The sequence below is a fragment of the Notamacropus eugenii genome, chromosome 1 (assembly GCF_028372415.1).
Source record: "Notamacropus eugenii isolate mMacEug1 chromosome 1, mMacEug1.pri_v2, whole genome shotgun sequence".
NCBI classification, from domain to species: Eukaryota; Metazoa; Chordata; class Mammalia; order Diprotodontia; family Macropodidae; genus Notamacropus; species Notamacropus eugenii.
In genome coordinates, this window is record NC_092872.1 from 430,822,958 (window position 1) to 430,840,090 (window position 17,133).

The 17,133-nt window shown below is 44.1% G+C and overlaps 2 protein-coding genes across 9 annotated transcripts in view; one reads left to right on the forward strand and one right to left on the reverse strand.

Moving 5' to 3' along the window:
• Positions 1 to 3,395, forward strand: part of NOL4L (nucleolar protein 4 like) — a 197,188-nt gene extending 193,793 nt beyond the window's left edge. For all 4 annotated transcript variants that reach the window (XM_072631604.1, XM_072631607.1, XM_072631606.1 and 1 more), the window contains one exon: positions 2,655 to 3,395. In XM_072631604.1, the coding sequence (XP_072487705.1) occupies positions 2,655 to 2,905 (251 nt within the window). In that variant the 3' untranslated portion in view covers positions 2,906 to 3,395. The remainder of the gene's footprint in view (positions 1 to 2,654) is intronic.
• Positions 3,396 to 11,539: 8,144 nt separating this feature from the next.
• The window catches only part of ASXL1 (ASXL transcriptional regulator 1), a 71,517-nt gene continuing 65,923 nt past the window's right edge, over positions 11,540 to 17,133 (reverse strand). For all 5 annotated transcript variants that reach the window (XM_072631597.1, XM_072631599.1, XM_072631598.1 and 2 more), the window contains exon 12: positions 11,540 to 16,708. In XM_072631597.1, the coding sequence (XP_072487698.1) occupies positions 13,742 to 16,708 (2,967 nt within the window). In that variant the 3' untranslated portion in view covers positions 11,540 to 13,741. The remainder of the gene's footprint in view (positions 16,709 to 17,133) is intronic.

The following is a 17,133-nucleotide window of genomic DNA, read 5'->3' on the forward strand; positions in this document are numbered from 1 at the left end:
AAGAGATACAGTCAGCAAAGTTTGGGGCATGGTTCAACCATGTACATATTACAATGGGGAGAGAGAACTAAGACATCAAGAGCTGATATAGAATGTGAGTGAGATCACTGGACAGTCACCTGGAAGTGACTTTCTCTCTGTTTTCTTCTCTGTAAAATGATTGGTGTCCAATTCAAACAGAAACAGGCAGCTTACTGACTTAAAAAACCACAAATTAACATTATCTATATTGTATTTTTCCTTTGTTAAACATTTCCCAGTTACATTAGTTTGGCATTTCTGGTCTAAATGGTCTCTAAAAGTTCTTTGCCAGGCTAACCTATGTTCTATGTCTGAGAGTTTCTTCCAGCACAAATATGCTATGCTTTATAATCTCTCCCATCTGATGGAGAATCCATCTACTGTCAACAGCAATGATTCTTTGAACTCTTGATTAAGTGAGACCTTCTATCAAAACAGCAGTTAAATGGCATTGTTATTTCTCCTTACCTTCAGGGTCAGAATCTATACTTTTTCCTGAATTGCAAGGGATAGAGGCAAGATGTTAGTCTTCCCCTTACTGTGCTCTGTGCCAGCTAAAACATATAAAAGCACAGCCCAGTCAAATCTGAGTCAGAGCAACTGGGAAGAAATGATCTTTGTTGAGGAGAGAGCTGCACATAGGTAGGACTGTAGCCCTTATGTTAGTGTCCTGACTGGACGCTTGCAAACAAGGTAGAATTAGGGCAGAAGTAATGACCATGGTAGTTAGTAAGAAGATCCAAGAGAGTTCTGAACAGGAGAGCTTTAGTTGGGTCAATTCGTGCCCAGGGAGAGGATACCAAAGGCAAGATGGAAAGTCTGTGTGTGGTAGTCAAGAATGTGGAAACAAGGAACTGGGAGTGGGAGTCTATTTATCCCCAAAGTTTCTATCAGCCTTGATGACCTAAAGTATATCTTAGGTTGATATTCACAAGCTCCATAATTGACAACCTGTACTGTTGAGTGATGCAGTGGATGCATTGGGCTTGGAATCAGGAAGACTCATTTTCCTGAGTTTAAATCCAATCTACAACACTAGCTGTGTGACCCTGGGCAAGTCACTTACCCTGTTTGCCTCAGTTTCCTCAACTGTAAAATGAGCTAGAAAAGGAAATGCCAAACCACTCCACCATCTCTCCAAGAAAACCCCAAGTAGGGTCATGGAGAGTCAGATAGGACTGAAATGACTCAGCAACAGTGTTTTGGGTCAATTTCCTGTAAGTGCTAGTAAAGGCCCTGGTTTAAAAAAACTAAAAATCCCCATCTCAGTAGTACACTGGAGGAAAAAGGGGGCATGTGCAGGTTTGGCCTGGGAAGGTATTTCTGATTGGTGGCAACAGTACAGAGATAAAGAAGGGTCACTCTTCACCAGCTTCAAAGGACCTGGGAGTAACAGCATAGAGTAGAAGCTGGTCCTCTCACTTCCCCAGGTTGAAATCAGAATATAATTCAATAAGCGTTTATTAATAAGCTTGCTATGTACAAGGAAATGTGCTAAGTGCTGAGACTACAGAGACAAACATAAAAAATCTCTACCTGCCGTTAAGGAGTTTACCCTCTGCCAGGGACATGGAATAGGTGAGTCTAAAGAGATTTTATCAGCTAGGACACAGGTCACCACCAGCTCCCCTCTTTCTCTCTTGCTCCCAGTCATCTGTCTATCACTTTGATTTACAAAGAGCTCCACAAGCCTGTGAGATTAGTATGAATAGCCTCATTTTGTAGATGAGGAAACCAAGGCTCAAAGGTTGGCTTTTCTAGCACGGTAAAACTAGGATTTGAACCCAGGTCACTGCAACTCTATTATATCATAACATCTTTGGATGCCAGAGCCAAGAGGGACTTTGAGAGACCAAATCCATCTACCCCTTTGCCCACCCCTTCCATTCCTGCCACACACACATTTTATTTTTATTTTTTAAATTTGTTTTTAGTTTTCATCATTCATTTCCACATGATTTTTGAGATTCAAATTTTCTTCCCATTTCTCCCCTCCCACACCACCACGCATTCAGTTTACCCCTTCCCCCAATCTGCTCTCCCTTCTATCACACCCCTCCCTTCCATTATCCCCATCTTCTCTTTTTTCTTGTAGGGCAAGATAGATTTCTTTACCTGTATTTCTTATTTCCCAGTTGCATGCAAAAACAATTCTTAACATTCATTACTAAAACTTTGAGTTCCAACTTCTTTTCCTTCCTCCCCACTCATCCCCACTGAGAAGGTGAGCAATTCAGTATAGGCTATATATGTGTAGTTATGCAAATGACTTCCATAACTGTCATGTTGTGAAAGACTAACTATATTTGCCTCCATCCTATCCTGCCCATTTATTCTATTCTTTCTTTTGACCTTGTTCCTCACAAGTGTTTACTTCTAATTACTCCCTCCTCCCATTTGCCCTCCTTTCTATCATCCCCACACACCCCAATTATCCCCATTCTCCCTAACTTTCCCGCACACACACATTTTATAGAGGGGAAACTAAGGCCTTGGGAAAGGAAGTGATTTGGCCAATGGCACTGAACAAGGTACAGGCAGAGACAGATTTGTGCTCATTCCCTGCCTTGAGGGCATAGACACTCAGTGGGCACCAGCCCCTCTTGCTAATTCTGGTTTGCTGTCCTCCACAGGTCCTACAGATCTCAGCATGAAAGGCGGGGCTGCCTCCACCACCACCACCACCACCACCACTACCACCACCACCACCACCTCCTCTTCCTCCTCTTCCAGCAACAGCACCAGCCGGGGCATGGCCACTGCCCAGCTCAGCCCCACAGAGATCAGCGCAGTGCGGCAGCTCATTGCTGGCTACCGAGAGTCTGCCGCCTTTCTCCTGCGGTCTGCAGATGAACTGGAAAACCTCATATTGCAGCAAAACTGACGCCCCAGCACCTGGAGAGCTCCTATGTCACATGACAATTTCCACCCTAGAGAAAGGGGCTGCCCCCAGCTGAGGACCCGCTGTCCTCTTTCCCCTCTAGCTGGTACATTTTATTTAAAGAAAAAAAATGGGTGGAACCTAAAAGAGCTGTTTCTACACACTCCAAGCACCTGGGACTTTGGGCACAAGGACACTTTTTATTTGTTTTGAATCTCACCACACAGGTGCACTTACCTGCTTGGAAGAAGCCAAACGGGCAGCTTTGGAGGGGGTTTGAACTTTCTTGACAGGGAGCTTGGGAGCTGCGGCCGTATTTAGAATAACCTTCGTGGACCCTGACGTTAGAATCCCATCCCCAGATAATTACCTTTCAAGTCTTAGGTGAGCAGAATTGCATATTTATTGAGAAAAAAACAAAATGGACCCTCTTCCTCCTCCTTTACCCTTAGTAATTTATTTTTCTGAAAATGGATTCTTTTGTGTTTGTACAGATTGCTAGTTTGTGTCTGTCTGATCAGAAGGAATTTATTCCTAAGAACTAACATTCCATATCACTACAGTGATGAGGGGTGGGCAGCAGGGAGGAGAGGCAGAACAGGACCAGCTTCTCCCAGGCATGCCTCGTGCCACAGGGTAGAGGTTACTTACAACCTGGGCCTGGAGCTTCCGGCTCACCTATCATGCAGTAAGCCCCCAGGAGGCTGAACTGCACACACTAGCTGTCATGTTTAGACTCATACATGCTCTCAATCAGATCCCACTGCTGCTACAGGAACACAGTCTCCTCCAGTCAGTAACCTCAGCACAGGCACCGCCAAGTGGAAAGACCTCACACACATTTGATATATTGCAGAGCAAACCCAACTCCATCCCAGCCCCACTACCATGGCAGTCCCACTTCTGCAAAAGCCCCATCAACATGGTCACCATCTGTCTTCTACCTCACACTCCAGCGTGGGCTTTTCCCAGTATGGATGTGCCCTGAGCCTGCCCAGAATGGCTGTTCCCGAACTTTTCCTCACCTCCAATACCTTGACTATGAAGTGAATCCAAACTGGGTATCTGAGAAGTGAAGGGCAGTGAGCTTCCTCTAAGTCTAAACCAGCAAATGCCAGACACCTGAGCCCTGACCCCTCCTAACTGCTGAGGCCATAAAAGACACCTAGATGACAGCTCCTTTACAAACCTCCCCTCTCACCGCCCTTCTTGGTGAGCCAAGACAAACCTTTCATTGGGGGTGTGGAAAGGGAAATAACTCATGGCTTCCACGCTCTCTGGGAGAACGCTTTAGGCAGGTAGAAAGCCATGCTCCTCTAGGTAGGGTGTCCGGCAACTACTTCCCTCTCTCCTCTCTGCCCAGTTGACTGGTGGATCATAAAAAGATAAGTGAAGCAGATGCCACAGAATCTCTCCTGGGACCAGTTTCCCTTGGGTGTGAACAGTTCTGGAAGAAACCCACAGTCCCTAGAGTGTGAAGGAAAAAGAAGAGTTGGCCTGGTTTCTTCCCTTCCTCTAGGCACTTCCTTTTGCTCAGTGCAATACCTACCAGTGCTGCTAAAGCCAGGGACTTAGCTTAGACCTCAAAGGGCCATGGTAAGGCCTCTCAATGCAACATGTGCAGTAGCCATAAGTGCAGCCACGGTTGCTGCCTGATGACCTGTGAGACTTCTAGCTCCTTTCTCTATCTCGGTAATGGCCGCCTTCACCCAGCTGAAGCAGAATGGAACCCAAGGTGACTCACTGGCTGAGTGGAGCAGACAGTTCCCAGCAAACAGCCTTGGCTGTCATCTCAAGACCCCTCCCTCTCGAACCAGCTCCTCTGTTGCCTTGGTCACTCCCTCTTACAGCATTCAAGATGGTGGCAGGCTTCCCTCAGGAAGGGAGGGAGGGAACTAGATTGGACTATTCCTCCTTCCAGGCACAAAACTTATGACCTGGCTCTAGCCAGGAAGGCCCCTGGATGAGTGGCAAAGGACAAAGGGCAATGGAAAGATGAGGAACCCACAACTCTGCCTTTCAACCTCCCACCAAAGGTGGTATATAGTCTTATCTCTTGCATACGCTGTTCCCAGGGACAGTAGGGCTCCCACATGCCATTTTAATCACACCAGTTCTGTCAAAATAAGCCTTTTCCTTGACTGATTTTTTTGGGCAGCCTAGGCCTCATCAGGGTTGAAACAGCCAAGACAGATCCATATCACAGCACAAACTTCAGTGCCCAAAGCCTCTTCCCCTACACTTACACACTTCCCAGACCATGCACCATTCAGATCACAGCATCCCCTATTCCCCTCCCTGCCCCAACACACACACTCAACATTTGAATTTGTGTAAATATTTATTTTTGTGTGTGAACAATACTACAAAGTAACCAACAGACCTTTTGCAAAATGTTACCCCAAGCAATTTGTGAAAGTCTTAATGTTAAAAAAAAAAAAAATGGCTGAGACAATCGCCGCCTTAGAATTCTTGTTATCGATTGCTTAGTTTCACCTTCTTGAGGCAGCAACCAGGCTAATCCCAGAACTATCAGTCTCTTGACACACTGACATAAGACATGGGGAGAGGTTCCCCTCAAAAGGGACTGTATAAAGAGCAGCATTTGCTACAATTTGAAGTTGGATTTTTCTGAGTTCAAGCCGTCTTAACAGATCACTTTCGGCCCTGCCTTAGTATTGTGGTAAGAGTGTAGGTTTAATGTAAAACACATGCCACTGGGAGAAGACAGGACTCTCAGGTGTAGCTGAAGGACAATAGATTCCCCATCATGTTACCATCACCTCCTAGGTTTAACCTGCACCTGGTGGGTAAGTTAGTTTTGAAACCCTAATAACGAGTGGCAGAATCTGGAGCAGGTTATTAAGTGGAAACAGGACCCCATTTGCTAGTATAGTCACAGAAACTTCTTGGATTCTTGGTTTGCCTTTTTTTTCTCATTTAAAAGATGCAGCTTCTCCCCCTCCCACCCCATATTCCTCACTGTCTCCCAAGTCCCAGCATGCTTGTTCTGGCTGAAGGTCTGAAGAACACATTCACATCTCCCTGGTCTCCATTCCAGCTGCAGCTCTGCTCCCTAAGGCTGTTTCAAAAGCCGTATCCCAAATGTCCTAAATTCTTGCTGAAGGGCCCAAGGGCTAAACTCCATTTTGGATTCTAAGAGGAAAAGGAAAAATGGAGGCAGAATATACTGAACAGCAAGAATGTTTGGGATAGGGTTTGGAAGAGTAAGGAGGGTAGGTGTTAATGAGAGAAGGGATCAGGACTTGGGACTTTGTAGAAGATCAAACCCATGGGGAAACCCATGATTGTGTTTAACCCATCTGAAATTCATCTTACCTTCATACCTTGTACACATGGATTATTCAGTTCCTGAGGACAGTGTTGTAATGAGGGGGGAAAGTGTTCAGAGGATTTCCAAACAGGTGAGACCCGTCTATTCTGAATCCAAAGGGCCACTCACCACTCCAGGGGTGGCTGGCGGATTAACTACCAGTCCATTTTCAAAATGCTGCTTTGAACTCAGAGGGTTAATATACTTTTAATTTGTAATTTTTTGTAAAACTTTTTACAAGGTAGTGTAGTATTTCACCAGAATACCAGTTTCAATCCGTCCATGGTCTGATTTTTATATAATTTAGTGGTGCTTTAGAAATTTTTGGTTTTTGTTGGTTCTGAGCTCAAGAGCTCAATTCTTTGCCTGTATCTACCTAAGACCAATGTGAACCTTTGTCTTTTGGCTCCTAATTTTGGACTCAGTGAAAGTGTACTGTTTACATGTACAGATCCCCCCATCCCTGTGTGGTCTGCAAGACTCGCTGTTGAGGAGGAAGATGCGCCTCACTCAACTCATCTGCTTAGCAAAGCCACAAATCTCTTCTCTTTAACCTTTGTTTCCACCTAAAAGAGAAACAATAGAAATAATTTTTTTAAACTCACAATAGAACCAGGATTTGCTACAAATACTTCTGGAACTAGCAAATCATTTCCTTTTGGCATGGATGACCCATGGTCCTTTGTTTTGTGGTTGGTGTAGCAGTGATAGTCAAAGTAAGGACACTCTTGATCTCTTTGGTTGGTAAGTGGTATAGAATTGTCAGGACCTAAATGGGTCTAATTCTCCTCATGATAAAAGGATGGAAAAGCAGAGGTTATGCTGGCCTTTGGGTCCAAATGACTGTCAAGGGACCCAATTAGGCCTTCACCCTCTGGCACAATTACAGATTGTTAGAAAAGTGTATATCTGATACTGAGGAGATAAGAAATAAAGACTTTCAAATGTTTTCTCAGCACTCACCTGGAACGCTTAGGGACCCAGGAGGTAATAACCACCTTTTGGGAGAGGCTCAAATAGCACATGTATGGCACTTAAGACTATGGGACTATGGAAGGACTCCAACTTCTAAAGGTGACACTTTACTGCTTAATCAATTGTTTCACCTCTAAATTATATTTTTACAGAGATGCACCTATGCAACTTAATGTGGCTTTTTTAAGCAGATGAGGACTTCCTCCTCAATGCCCTCTATAAAAATTATTTGTGTTCTATATAGTGGGTTTTTTCCAGTAAATGTGGCTTAATATTTTAATTCTTAGAATGTGTGTCTATTCTATGTGATGCAACTGAATTCTGTTTTGTTTGTGGAATGATTAGCACAGGCCAACGCCCTCCCCCTCACTTAACAAAAGACCAATGAGCTGTTAATCAAGCTGTTCTCTCCATGGTATTACTTGCTAAATGCACTGATTTCATAAGTACGTGGAATCCTTTTTCTTTGGAATCTGTATATCATATATAAGACTGAATCTACTTAATAAACACACTGTATAACAAACAGACTGCTTATGTGTCCTCTCCATATCTTCACTTTCTTTAGAGCAAACTTTCAGTACCTAAGGAAAATTACTGCTAATTCAGCCTCTGCCTGCAGCACAAAAATGAATTCCTCTCAGAGCCAGAAGGTCCTCAAGTCTGGTCATTAATATAAGACATGAATCACAATCTACAATATCCTTATCATCTAATCTCTACTTAAAGATCTCAAAAGACAGTTCACAGCCTCCTCAAGCAGCCCATTCCTCTATTTGAGAGTTCTACTTATTAAGGAGTCCTTTCTCAGGATGAGCTGAAAGCACATATGTAACACCTCCCAGTAGGCCTAGAACAAGTTCTACTTCCTCACACATAAGGATGCTCTAATGTGCAAAGACTATAAATTCCCACCTCACCCTCAAAGTCACTCCTTTAGGTGAAACATTCTCAGTCCATTTATAACACGGTCTCCAGTCCTCTTCCCATCTTGATTCCGCCCATCCTCCAATATCCACTTAGGAAGATCAATAACGTTCCTAAAATGTACATGACTTGGATAAAGAACCAACAGAGGAGACTAAGGAATGGTCAGACAGGAAGAATTAGGCATAAAAACCCAGAGTAAGGAAAAGAGTCATCGACAGTGTTGAGCTGCAGAGAAATCAAGAAGTCTGAAGACTGAAGAAAGAGCCATTAAATCTGGCAATTGAGATTCTTTTGACTCACCCTCAACCCCACAGATACAATCTGTTGTCAAGCCTTGATTTTACTTTCACATCTCTAAAAAGGTAAAAAATTACTTAAAAGTCAGTCCCTTTCTTCATCACATTAGTGTAGGCCCTCCTCACCTCATCCCTATCATGTAGGAACACTGCAAGACATCTAACAGATTTCCCTGCCTCAAGTCTGTTCTCACTACAATCCATGCCCCACTCAGATATCAGTGATCTCTCCAAAGTAGAGGCCTCACTAACCTACTCAGTAAACTACAGTGATTCCCTATTTGCCTCCAAGGCCTTAATCTGGCACCTTTCTACTTTCCAGTCTTCCTATACTAGCCCACTCCCCTCCACTTAACTGTACAATTCAAGGACACAGACCTCTCCCTTTGTTATTCCTTGCTCACCACACTATCTTGTGGCTCTGCCTTTTCACTGGCTGTCCTTCATGCTCTACCTCTAGGCTTCCTTACAGACTCAACTCAAATCCCACCTTAGGTAGGCCTTTCCCAGTTGCATCTTCTGAGTATATATCTGCATGTCCAAGCACACATGCAAACACATATAGAGCTTCTTCTCTGAGATCAAAACACACACACAGACTTAATGTTTTCCTCTAAGATTACCTTCCACTTCCACCACAAAAATCTTGTCAAGTTCAATTTTTGCATGTTGTCTCCATTACAGCATGAGTTCCTTGAAGGCAGGAACCATGTTTATTTTGTCACCCCTGCGCTTTGTGGTGCCTAGAACATAATAAGCACTTAATAAACGTGTGTTGATGGACATCCAGAAAGCAAAATGCTCCACATGTGGTCTAACCAAGACAGAATGTAAGATTTGCTTCTCTTTAAATAATCATAGCTCAGACGCCTATAGCTACAGTGGAAAGACAATCTGAGAAACTTACAGACTAAGTTCCTTCAAGAAGCTAAGCTAAGAACTCCTCCGAGGCAATCCACCAGGGAAATACTCATCTCATGAGGGAACTGTCCCAAGGAAGCATAAGCCCAGATCACCTTAAAGGGAGCCTGTGCTGCTCCAATTTGAAAACCACTTAATTCAGAGAGGCTGCCCCCATGGCATGTTCTGTTCTCAATCAGAAGTCACTAGCATTGGTTACCTTCTATGTTTTTTTTTTTCAAATGATTTCCAGAAAACTTTAAAATATATATATTTTTTAATTAACTGGGGGGAGAGATATATGAATTCACAGATCCAGACCTAGAAGACACCTCCACGGAGTTTTAATCATTCAGTTAAAGTATAGGTGGACTTCAAATATGAACTGAATTTTGGGGAATCAAATAAGTTCTGATTCAGAAGTGTAAGGAGAGATTGAGGTTTAAATGAGTCCTGTGAAGCATGATGCTTTTGTAAAGAACACAACCCCACCATGCTCCACCAGTTTCTATATAGTTTTAAAGTAAAAATCATTCATCTAGCATGAAGAGCTCTGGGTTGAGAGTTGGCAGACCTGAGTTCTAATCCTAGCTCTGTCTGCCATTAATTACATGACCACTGTTGAGTTACTTTCCTTCTTTTTGCTTCGCTTTTTTCTGTAATGGAGATAGGACTATTTGGCCTATTACATCTGCTCCTAGGGATAGCATCTGCTTCAAATACGGGCAATTTATGGCCTTTTTTTTTAACCCAAAGTGCTTTTTTTGGGGGGGGGGAGGGTACTAAGAAGAGGTATTCCTTTTCCTTTCTCCTCCAAGAATAGATTCCACCTCCAGCTCTTAGGGCAGTTGAAGAAAAGACCTACACTAAATTAGTTTCATTCTGGAGAAAATTTTCCAGTAGTAATGAGATTTACTGCTACTGGAAAAACCCAACTAACTCCTTTTATAGTAACAACTCAACACTTCTGTAGTACTTTAAGTTTTAACAAAGCGTCCCCCACCCCCAACTCAAATATAACAGATGACCTACCAGTGGTCATTCAAATAGTTAGCATCCAGAGATTCAATCCTGCGTGGTCTGACTCCATGTACAAGTGCTTGTTACATTACACCATTACACCATCAACCTGTCATTTACATGCTAGCCTACAAGAGTCAATGAAAAGCTCATATTTTAGTTTCCTCATCATGTTTTGGTTCACATATACTACTTACCTATGTGATTTTTTTATAGAGCTTATTTCAACAAGGCAAGTTAAATTAAAAAGGAGTTAATGGTAGAACACTTAATCCAATTAAGATCATGTTCCTTCCATACTTTGAACAAAACATTCTCCTACGCTACCACTGCTAACTCTTACAATTCTGCTCAACAAAACTAAAGCTGGAGTCAGAAGAATCTGGGATGACTCTAAACACAGTCACCTCTCAGGGACTGGATGTCTAGACTGCCAAGTAGTCCTGACTCCAGAGAAAGAATCTAACAGTATTCTATCGTTTAACTTGAAATATTAAGTTCCTTAGATGTCAGGTTTGTTTCAGTTGTCTTGTATCCTAGGCACCCAGCATAGTGCGTGGCACATAGTGGGCATTTAATAGAAGCATGTTGTTTGATTCTGTGATAACATTAGCACAGGCTAGGACTAACAAAAAATTTACTTGCAAGGAAGTGTTAAAAGGTGGCTCATTTCCAAGCATGTAGACAATGTCTGGGTTAGCTCATTTTCAGTCAAACCACCCAAAAATCTTAAGGTTCAGCTCCTCCACTATTATTCTATTCAATATATTTTAATTAGTGCACATGAATCATTTGAAACGCATCAACAGTTCCCCAAATGTAATGGGCCTACTAACCACCCCCTTCATCACTATGTAGAAACACAGGAGTGCATTGGGAATTGAAGTACCCCCACACACACGTACATGCGCGCACACACACGTATGCGCGCACACACGTACACGCACACATACACAAGTACATACATGTACACGTGCACACACACACCCAAATCAATTTCACTAGTCTTCATGAGTTCTGTGAAGCAGAGGGTCACTACACTTGGATCAACATCACAAGATGTTTTTCATGGAAAATGTCCAGAAGGAAACAAAGTATTCTTGCTCCTACTACCCCCAAATCAGTGAGATGGGTACACTCCAAATAACAGACTACTTAGGAAGAGAACTGAAACCACAAATGCAGATTTTACAGAAAGTTTATTTTTTCCAATACCACAAGGGACATACAAGAGCAGTGCTTTCTCTGGACAGCTCTGCAGGCCAGACCAGTTTCAAACTGTACACTATAGTGGCCCCAAAGGACACAGCGAAGAAGGAAGAAGAGGCTCAAAACCACTTGGCTCTCTGCTCCCTATCTTTGGTAAACAGGCTTTTGAAATTGTCAGCTTGGACTTGCCAACTGCATTTCAAATCACCACTTTGCTCTCTCTCATACTTCCTATCACAATAAGTCACCACAATGGACTGAAGGGAAGGGGGAAGGGAGAGGGAGAGACAGGTAAATGACCCTGACTCAACTCAATGAAATGCGCTTTTGTCATACAGATCTGATACTTCTTACTGAAGCGCTCACGTGGGGAAACTGAAATTAAACAGCATAGTCATGTATGTAACAAGAAAGGATACAAGAACTGGGGTGGGGGGAACAAAAGGGAGGTGAGGAAGGGTAAAGTATGAAGACAAACAGGTGAGCCTATTCACTAAAAATTGGCTGGGGAGGAAAAGCAACATTACACCCTTTCATCTTTCCAATTCCACCCTCCAGAGTCAGGCCAGACTAACCCACACAGCCACAATCTTAAAGATAATTAGGCTTACTGGACCCCCTAGAGTTCACCACGTTGAATTCAAACCTGTGAGGACACTCTTTGTGCTGCCCAGGAACGTATGAGGGAGGACCACAGCAATTAATACTGTCTATGACAAAGGGCACCTCCTTGTAAATGTTCCTGGAGATTTGTCATGTGTGGCAGCAAAAAGCCACGACTGCAGAATTTATACCTTTAAAAAGAAGGCGTAAAGGAGCAAAATGTACTTGTTCGGCAAGATGTGGGCAGGCTGACCTTGAAATTGCACCTGCAGTCAGTCTGCCCACAGTTACCTATGTGAGAGAGAGCCGGGAGGATCTGGCAACATACGCCTCCTTGAGCCCACCCTCACGTCGGGTAGACCAGAATACAGTGGCTCTGACTACAGATGTAAATTAGTAACTAACACCATTTGAATGCAATACTGCTGAAGACTGAAAATAAGGGAACAGACCTTTATGTTCTATGTACAATACATCCATTTACAGAATTGGCCAGTACTGTGTACAACATATAAATACATGATAAAACATTAGAGATGCATAGAGTATACTTACAAGAGCCAAATATTTCACTTTATACATCCAAGAATAAAGAGTTAAAAATATAAAAATAAGAAACACACACTGCTTTGAAATGTAAAATGACTTTCACATACACAGGTGCGCTCTCACAGCTGCCCACTCACAGCAAGTCCGAAATGGCCTGGAGAAGCTCTCTGAGGTGGGAAGTGGCTTGCCATACTACTGAACTCCTGAGTTACAGGGTCTTGGGACAGGAGCAGTGGCCTTTCAACAAGAAAGTTGGCCCCCTTCCCTAACAATTCTGGGCCCATAATTCAGGCAGGTCTAGGATTCCTTCAATCCAGTGAGAGATGGCAAGGCAGGAAAACTTCCAAATTTGCTTCTCGGGAGTGGAAGGCATGAACCACTCATGTTGAAATCCCCCAGGGTCAAAATGGCTCCATCTAAGTAATCACCTAAACGTGGGTCAATAGCCCTGCTCGGCAGGGCTGAGAGTTACTGCAATGTCACTCAGCTCTGAGGAGCTCATAGTTTCTCCCTTCACTTAGGAGAGTGGGGGAGGGGCAGGAGGGCAGTCAGTAAGGGAGGAAAATGCTGACTTGCTGCAAAGTAGCAGAAAAACAGGTGGCAAGAAGAATTGAGTGGAAGACTGAAATTGTTCTGTTTAAGCAAAGCAGGTCCTAACCTAACTCAGCCCCTCATGGAGAACTCAGCCTTCTAGCTGTTGAAGGTCAAGTGGCTTCTAACCAGGGCCCACTGGAGGTAGGCTGCCTCTCAGAGTCAGGGGTTAGACTTGGGAGGTGCAACAAAGTCTCCATAATGGCGAAGAGCTAGAAAAAGCCCTCCAGTAAGATGAGATCCTCTGCAGACCCGAGAAGCTCAGTGAACACAAGGCTTGAGCATTGCAGATTTGGGAGGAAGGCAGGAGTGGTTCCCGCTCAGTGTAATATTGTCTCTATTATAACAAATAATATTTTCCTGTGTACAGATTTCAGATCATTATCAAAATACACACACTAAATATACAACTTTTTCCATGGCCATAATTTATTATCTCACCACAAGGCACAATACACAAAGCTTTGAGGGTCCTATACAGTCATCATGGCAAAATGCCCCACATCCTTTACACATAATCATAGCTTTTAGGCTACAGGAGCATTTCAGGGAGATCTCTTCCATGTTGCTGCTATCAGTGAACATTTGCACAGAGAGCGATGCACTGTGGTTTGCAGCAAAGTTTGCTTTGTGGCTAAGCTGCATGACACTCCCAGCAAGGCTTCTGGGAAAGGCCGATGTGCTAGATGAATAATTAAAACTGGTGGAATTCAAATGTAGCTTAGAAAGCTTCCCATAAAATGCTTGCTTGATATTGAGCTGGGAGGGGATGGAAGAAGGCTCTAATGGCTGATTGAGCCCTTTCCCAGGTTCTCTGGGGAGCTTAAAGAATGGCAAATCCATGACGAGTGGCATCCCTTGAAAATGCTCCATCAGTTCAAAAGGTTTGTGGCCAATGGCTTTCCTGTTCTCTGCATTACTCTTGGGTGGGCCACCCCCACAGGCCAGCATGTTCTCATTCTTGATGCTGCTGAAAGAGCTGGGGGGCTGCTTTGGGGACCATTCTGCTCTAGATGTCTGGACTCCTCCTCCAGATACTGTGCTTTTGCTTAGTCCTGGCTTCCTACTAGGAAAAACTGGCTCCACAGTGGGGATGTTGGGAGGCAACGGCTCCACTGACCTGGAATGATGCTGGGCAACAGCTGTGCTCCCAAGGAATCCAGAGCCAAAAAGTTTTTTCCCTTGTCCACCAACATAGTTTTTATCCACTGGGGCCCCACAGATTTGATTGGGACCAATGGAGATCACATTTGGAGACAAGAACCGAGGTATTCTCGAGGCAGTTTGCTTTCCTGGACTTCTCCCCAGGGTTGAATCTACATTATTGTGTTGGGACAGGCTGGGGGATACAGTCAACTCTTTTTGCTCTTCATAACTGCAGGAAGAGAATTTCTCTTTGGATTCCACTTCCTCCAGTTTCCCAGAAGATCCTACCAGGTTTGCCGATGGCTGTGGGGAGCTTGAATTTGGGACAACCTTGGAACTCTTTGGGGGAGTGCCAGGAAGAGCCTGGATACCCTTGGGTTTGGGAAGCACTGCCCCAGGATTATGACACTCCTGTGGAAGCGCATCCCTTAAAGCCCTTGGGGAACTAGAGCTAGAGTTATTTCTTCCAGCAACATTTCTATGTGTCTCAGGATCAAGAGCTGATTCTCCAAAGGAACCATTGCCACTCTGCTCCATGTTTTCAGATAATGGCTGCATAGCTTCCAGTTTGGTGGCACCATGGGCTGCTGGCAGAACATTCTCCAAGGTCAACTTGCCCTGAAGCAACTGCATCACCAGTGGATTGTTGGCCTCAACCGATGACACAGGACGGGCAAGGCATGGAGACCCTAAATGTTTTTCAGAACTGACTTGTGGTAAAGATTCAGTGGGTTTCAGTGGGCCAGATACATGAGACACCCAGCTTTGAAGCTCAAGTCCCTTGTCCCCTGCAGTTACTGAAGGCAAGTCTGCCTTACATGGCTCTCCATTAGCTTTTAAAGAGTCGGACTGATTCCAATCACATTTCCCAGCCATTCTCCCAACTGAAGATCCTTGTCCTACAGCTTCCTCAGTGCTGGGCTGGATGGCTGGGTCTGGATCTGTCTCTACACTGTCTTCAGTCAGCTCAGCTTCCAAGTCAGAGGCTGTATCTGTTGACTCACTGTGGGTACTCAGTGCTTCACAGTCTCCATTAATTTTAAGTCTTTGAACTTCTTCAATCTGTTTACAGACACCAGCCATATCTTCTTGTGTGGAGAGTTCCCAAAGCTGAGGAAGGTTATCAGGATTAATGCTATCTTGGGTAGCAGGGTGGCAACCAAGTAAATCCAATGTTTCAGTAGAAATCTTTATCTCTGGGTCACTTCCACTATGAGGTTCAGCAGATGAGGTGCTTTCCCTAGAATTCAGCTCTTGCTGTCGCACTGTCGGGACATCTGATGGACCAGATAACCAAGGAGCTGCACCATCAGCAATGAGAACTTCATCTTTCAAGTTCTCATGGCTGGCACTGCTGTCCCCAGTGGGTGGATTTGAGTCACTAAGTCCTACTTCATTCAATGGTCTATCTTGTTGCCTTTCATCCAATAACAATTCAGGGATTAGACTGGGTACCAATGAATGTACAGTGTCCTTCACAGTGGAATTAGAGTCCAAACTTAGGGCTTGGTCAGCTACTTTTTCTAAGACAACTTCTACCTGAGACTGAACAGAATCATTCTCTGAGAGAACCATCTGTCCTTGTTCTTCACTCTTCTCTTTCTGAGAAGGGGAACAAGACTCATGTTCAGTCCTTACATCAGTAGGTAAATCAGACTTCTCACTCAATCTATCATGCACGACGTCGTCAGATGATGGCTGGACCATAGCATCATTTGGCTGGTCATGAGAAACAACAGTGAGAGGCAATAAAGCCTCTTCTGACTCACTTGTGAGGATGTCAGTAACTCTGTGAAATACACAGCCTTCCTCTCCAATGGGAGGAGAGGACAAGTCATCTTTCCCAGCTAGCAGCCAGTCTCCTTCAGGAGTCTCTGCTTCTAACAGAGCTTGTTCCCCATCTATGACATGACCAAGCGGCAATAGTTGTGTTCGTTGTAAATTTGGCGCACACCTTCCGTGAGTCCTCTTGGCTCCTCTGTGCTCGGGATGGTCACTAGCCTCACCTCCACCACCTCCTTCGTCGGTATTCCCTCCACCACCTCCCCCTGGCCCACCCCCACCTCCGATGGAGGCTGTGGCAGCTTCTCTTTGAGCTCGGGCTTGCAGAGCGCGGGCCTTAATGTCTGCGAGTGTTCTGGCACCAGTTCTGCCCCGGCTGGAGTGCTCTGTGTTGGGGACAATTCGGGGGCATATCTGGTAAGCGGGCTGACCTTTAACCACCCAGGGCGGTTTGATACGTGAAAGTTGAATCTGAAAAGAAAGAACCAGAAAATATTTTTGATTCCTTATGATATGTCAGATCCACCTTTATCCCCCATCTTATGTACAATTCCTAGTCTTAGATGGTAAGTTAACTCAAAACTTTTTTTTAAAGAGAAATACTAATAGGTTGTGGCAACTGTGGCAACTGCCCACAACCCCTTTTGAGAAAGGGTTCTTTTCAGCACTTCCTCCTCCTGGACTGGCATGACATACTTCTAAATTTAATTTCTAGTGGGATCATATGAGTCACAACACAAATCTAACATTAAAAATGCTGAAATGCCAGTAAGACATAAGGAATTCTGCACTCTATAGAGATAATTGGGATAGAATGGTCTGAATTGATGAAGGAATGAATCTTATTCCCCTTAACTAGAAATAGTAAGGGCTCCAAAATGTAAAGATGGAAGTAA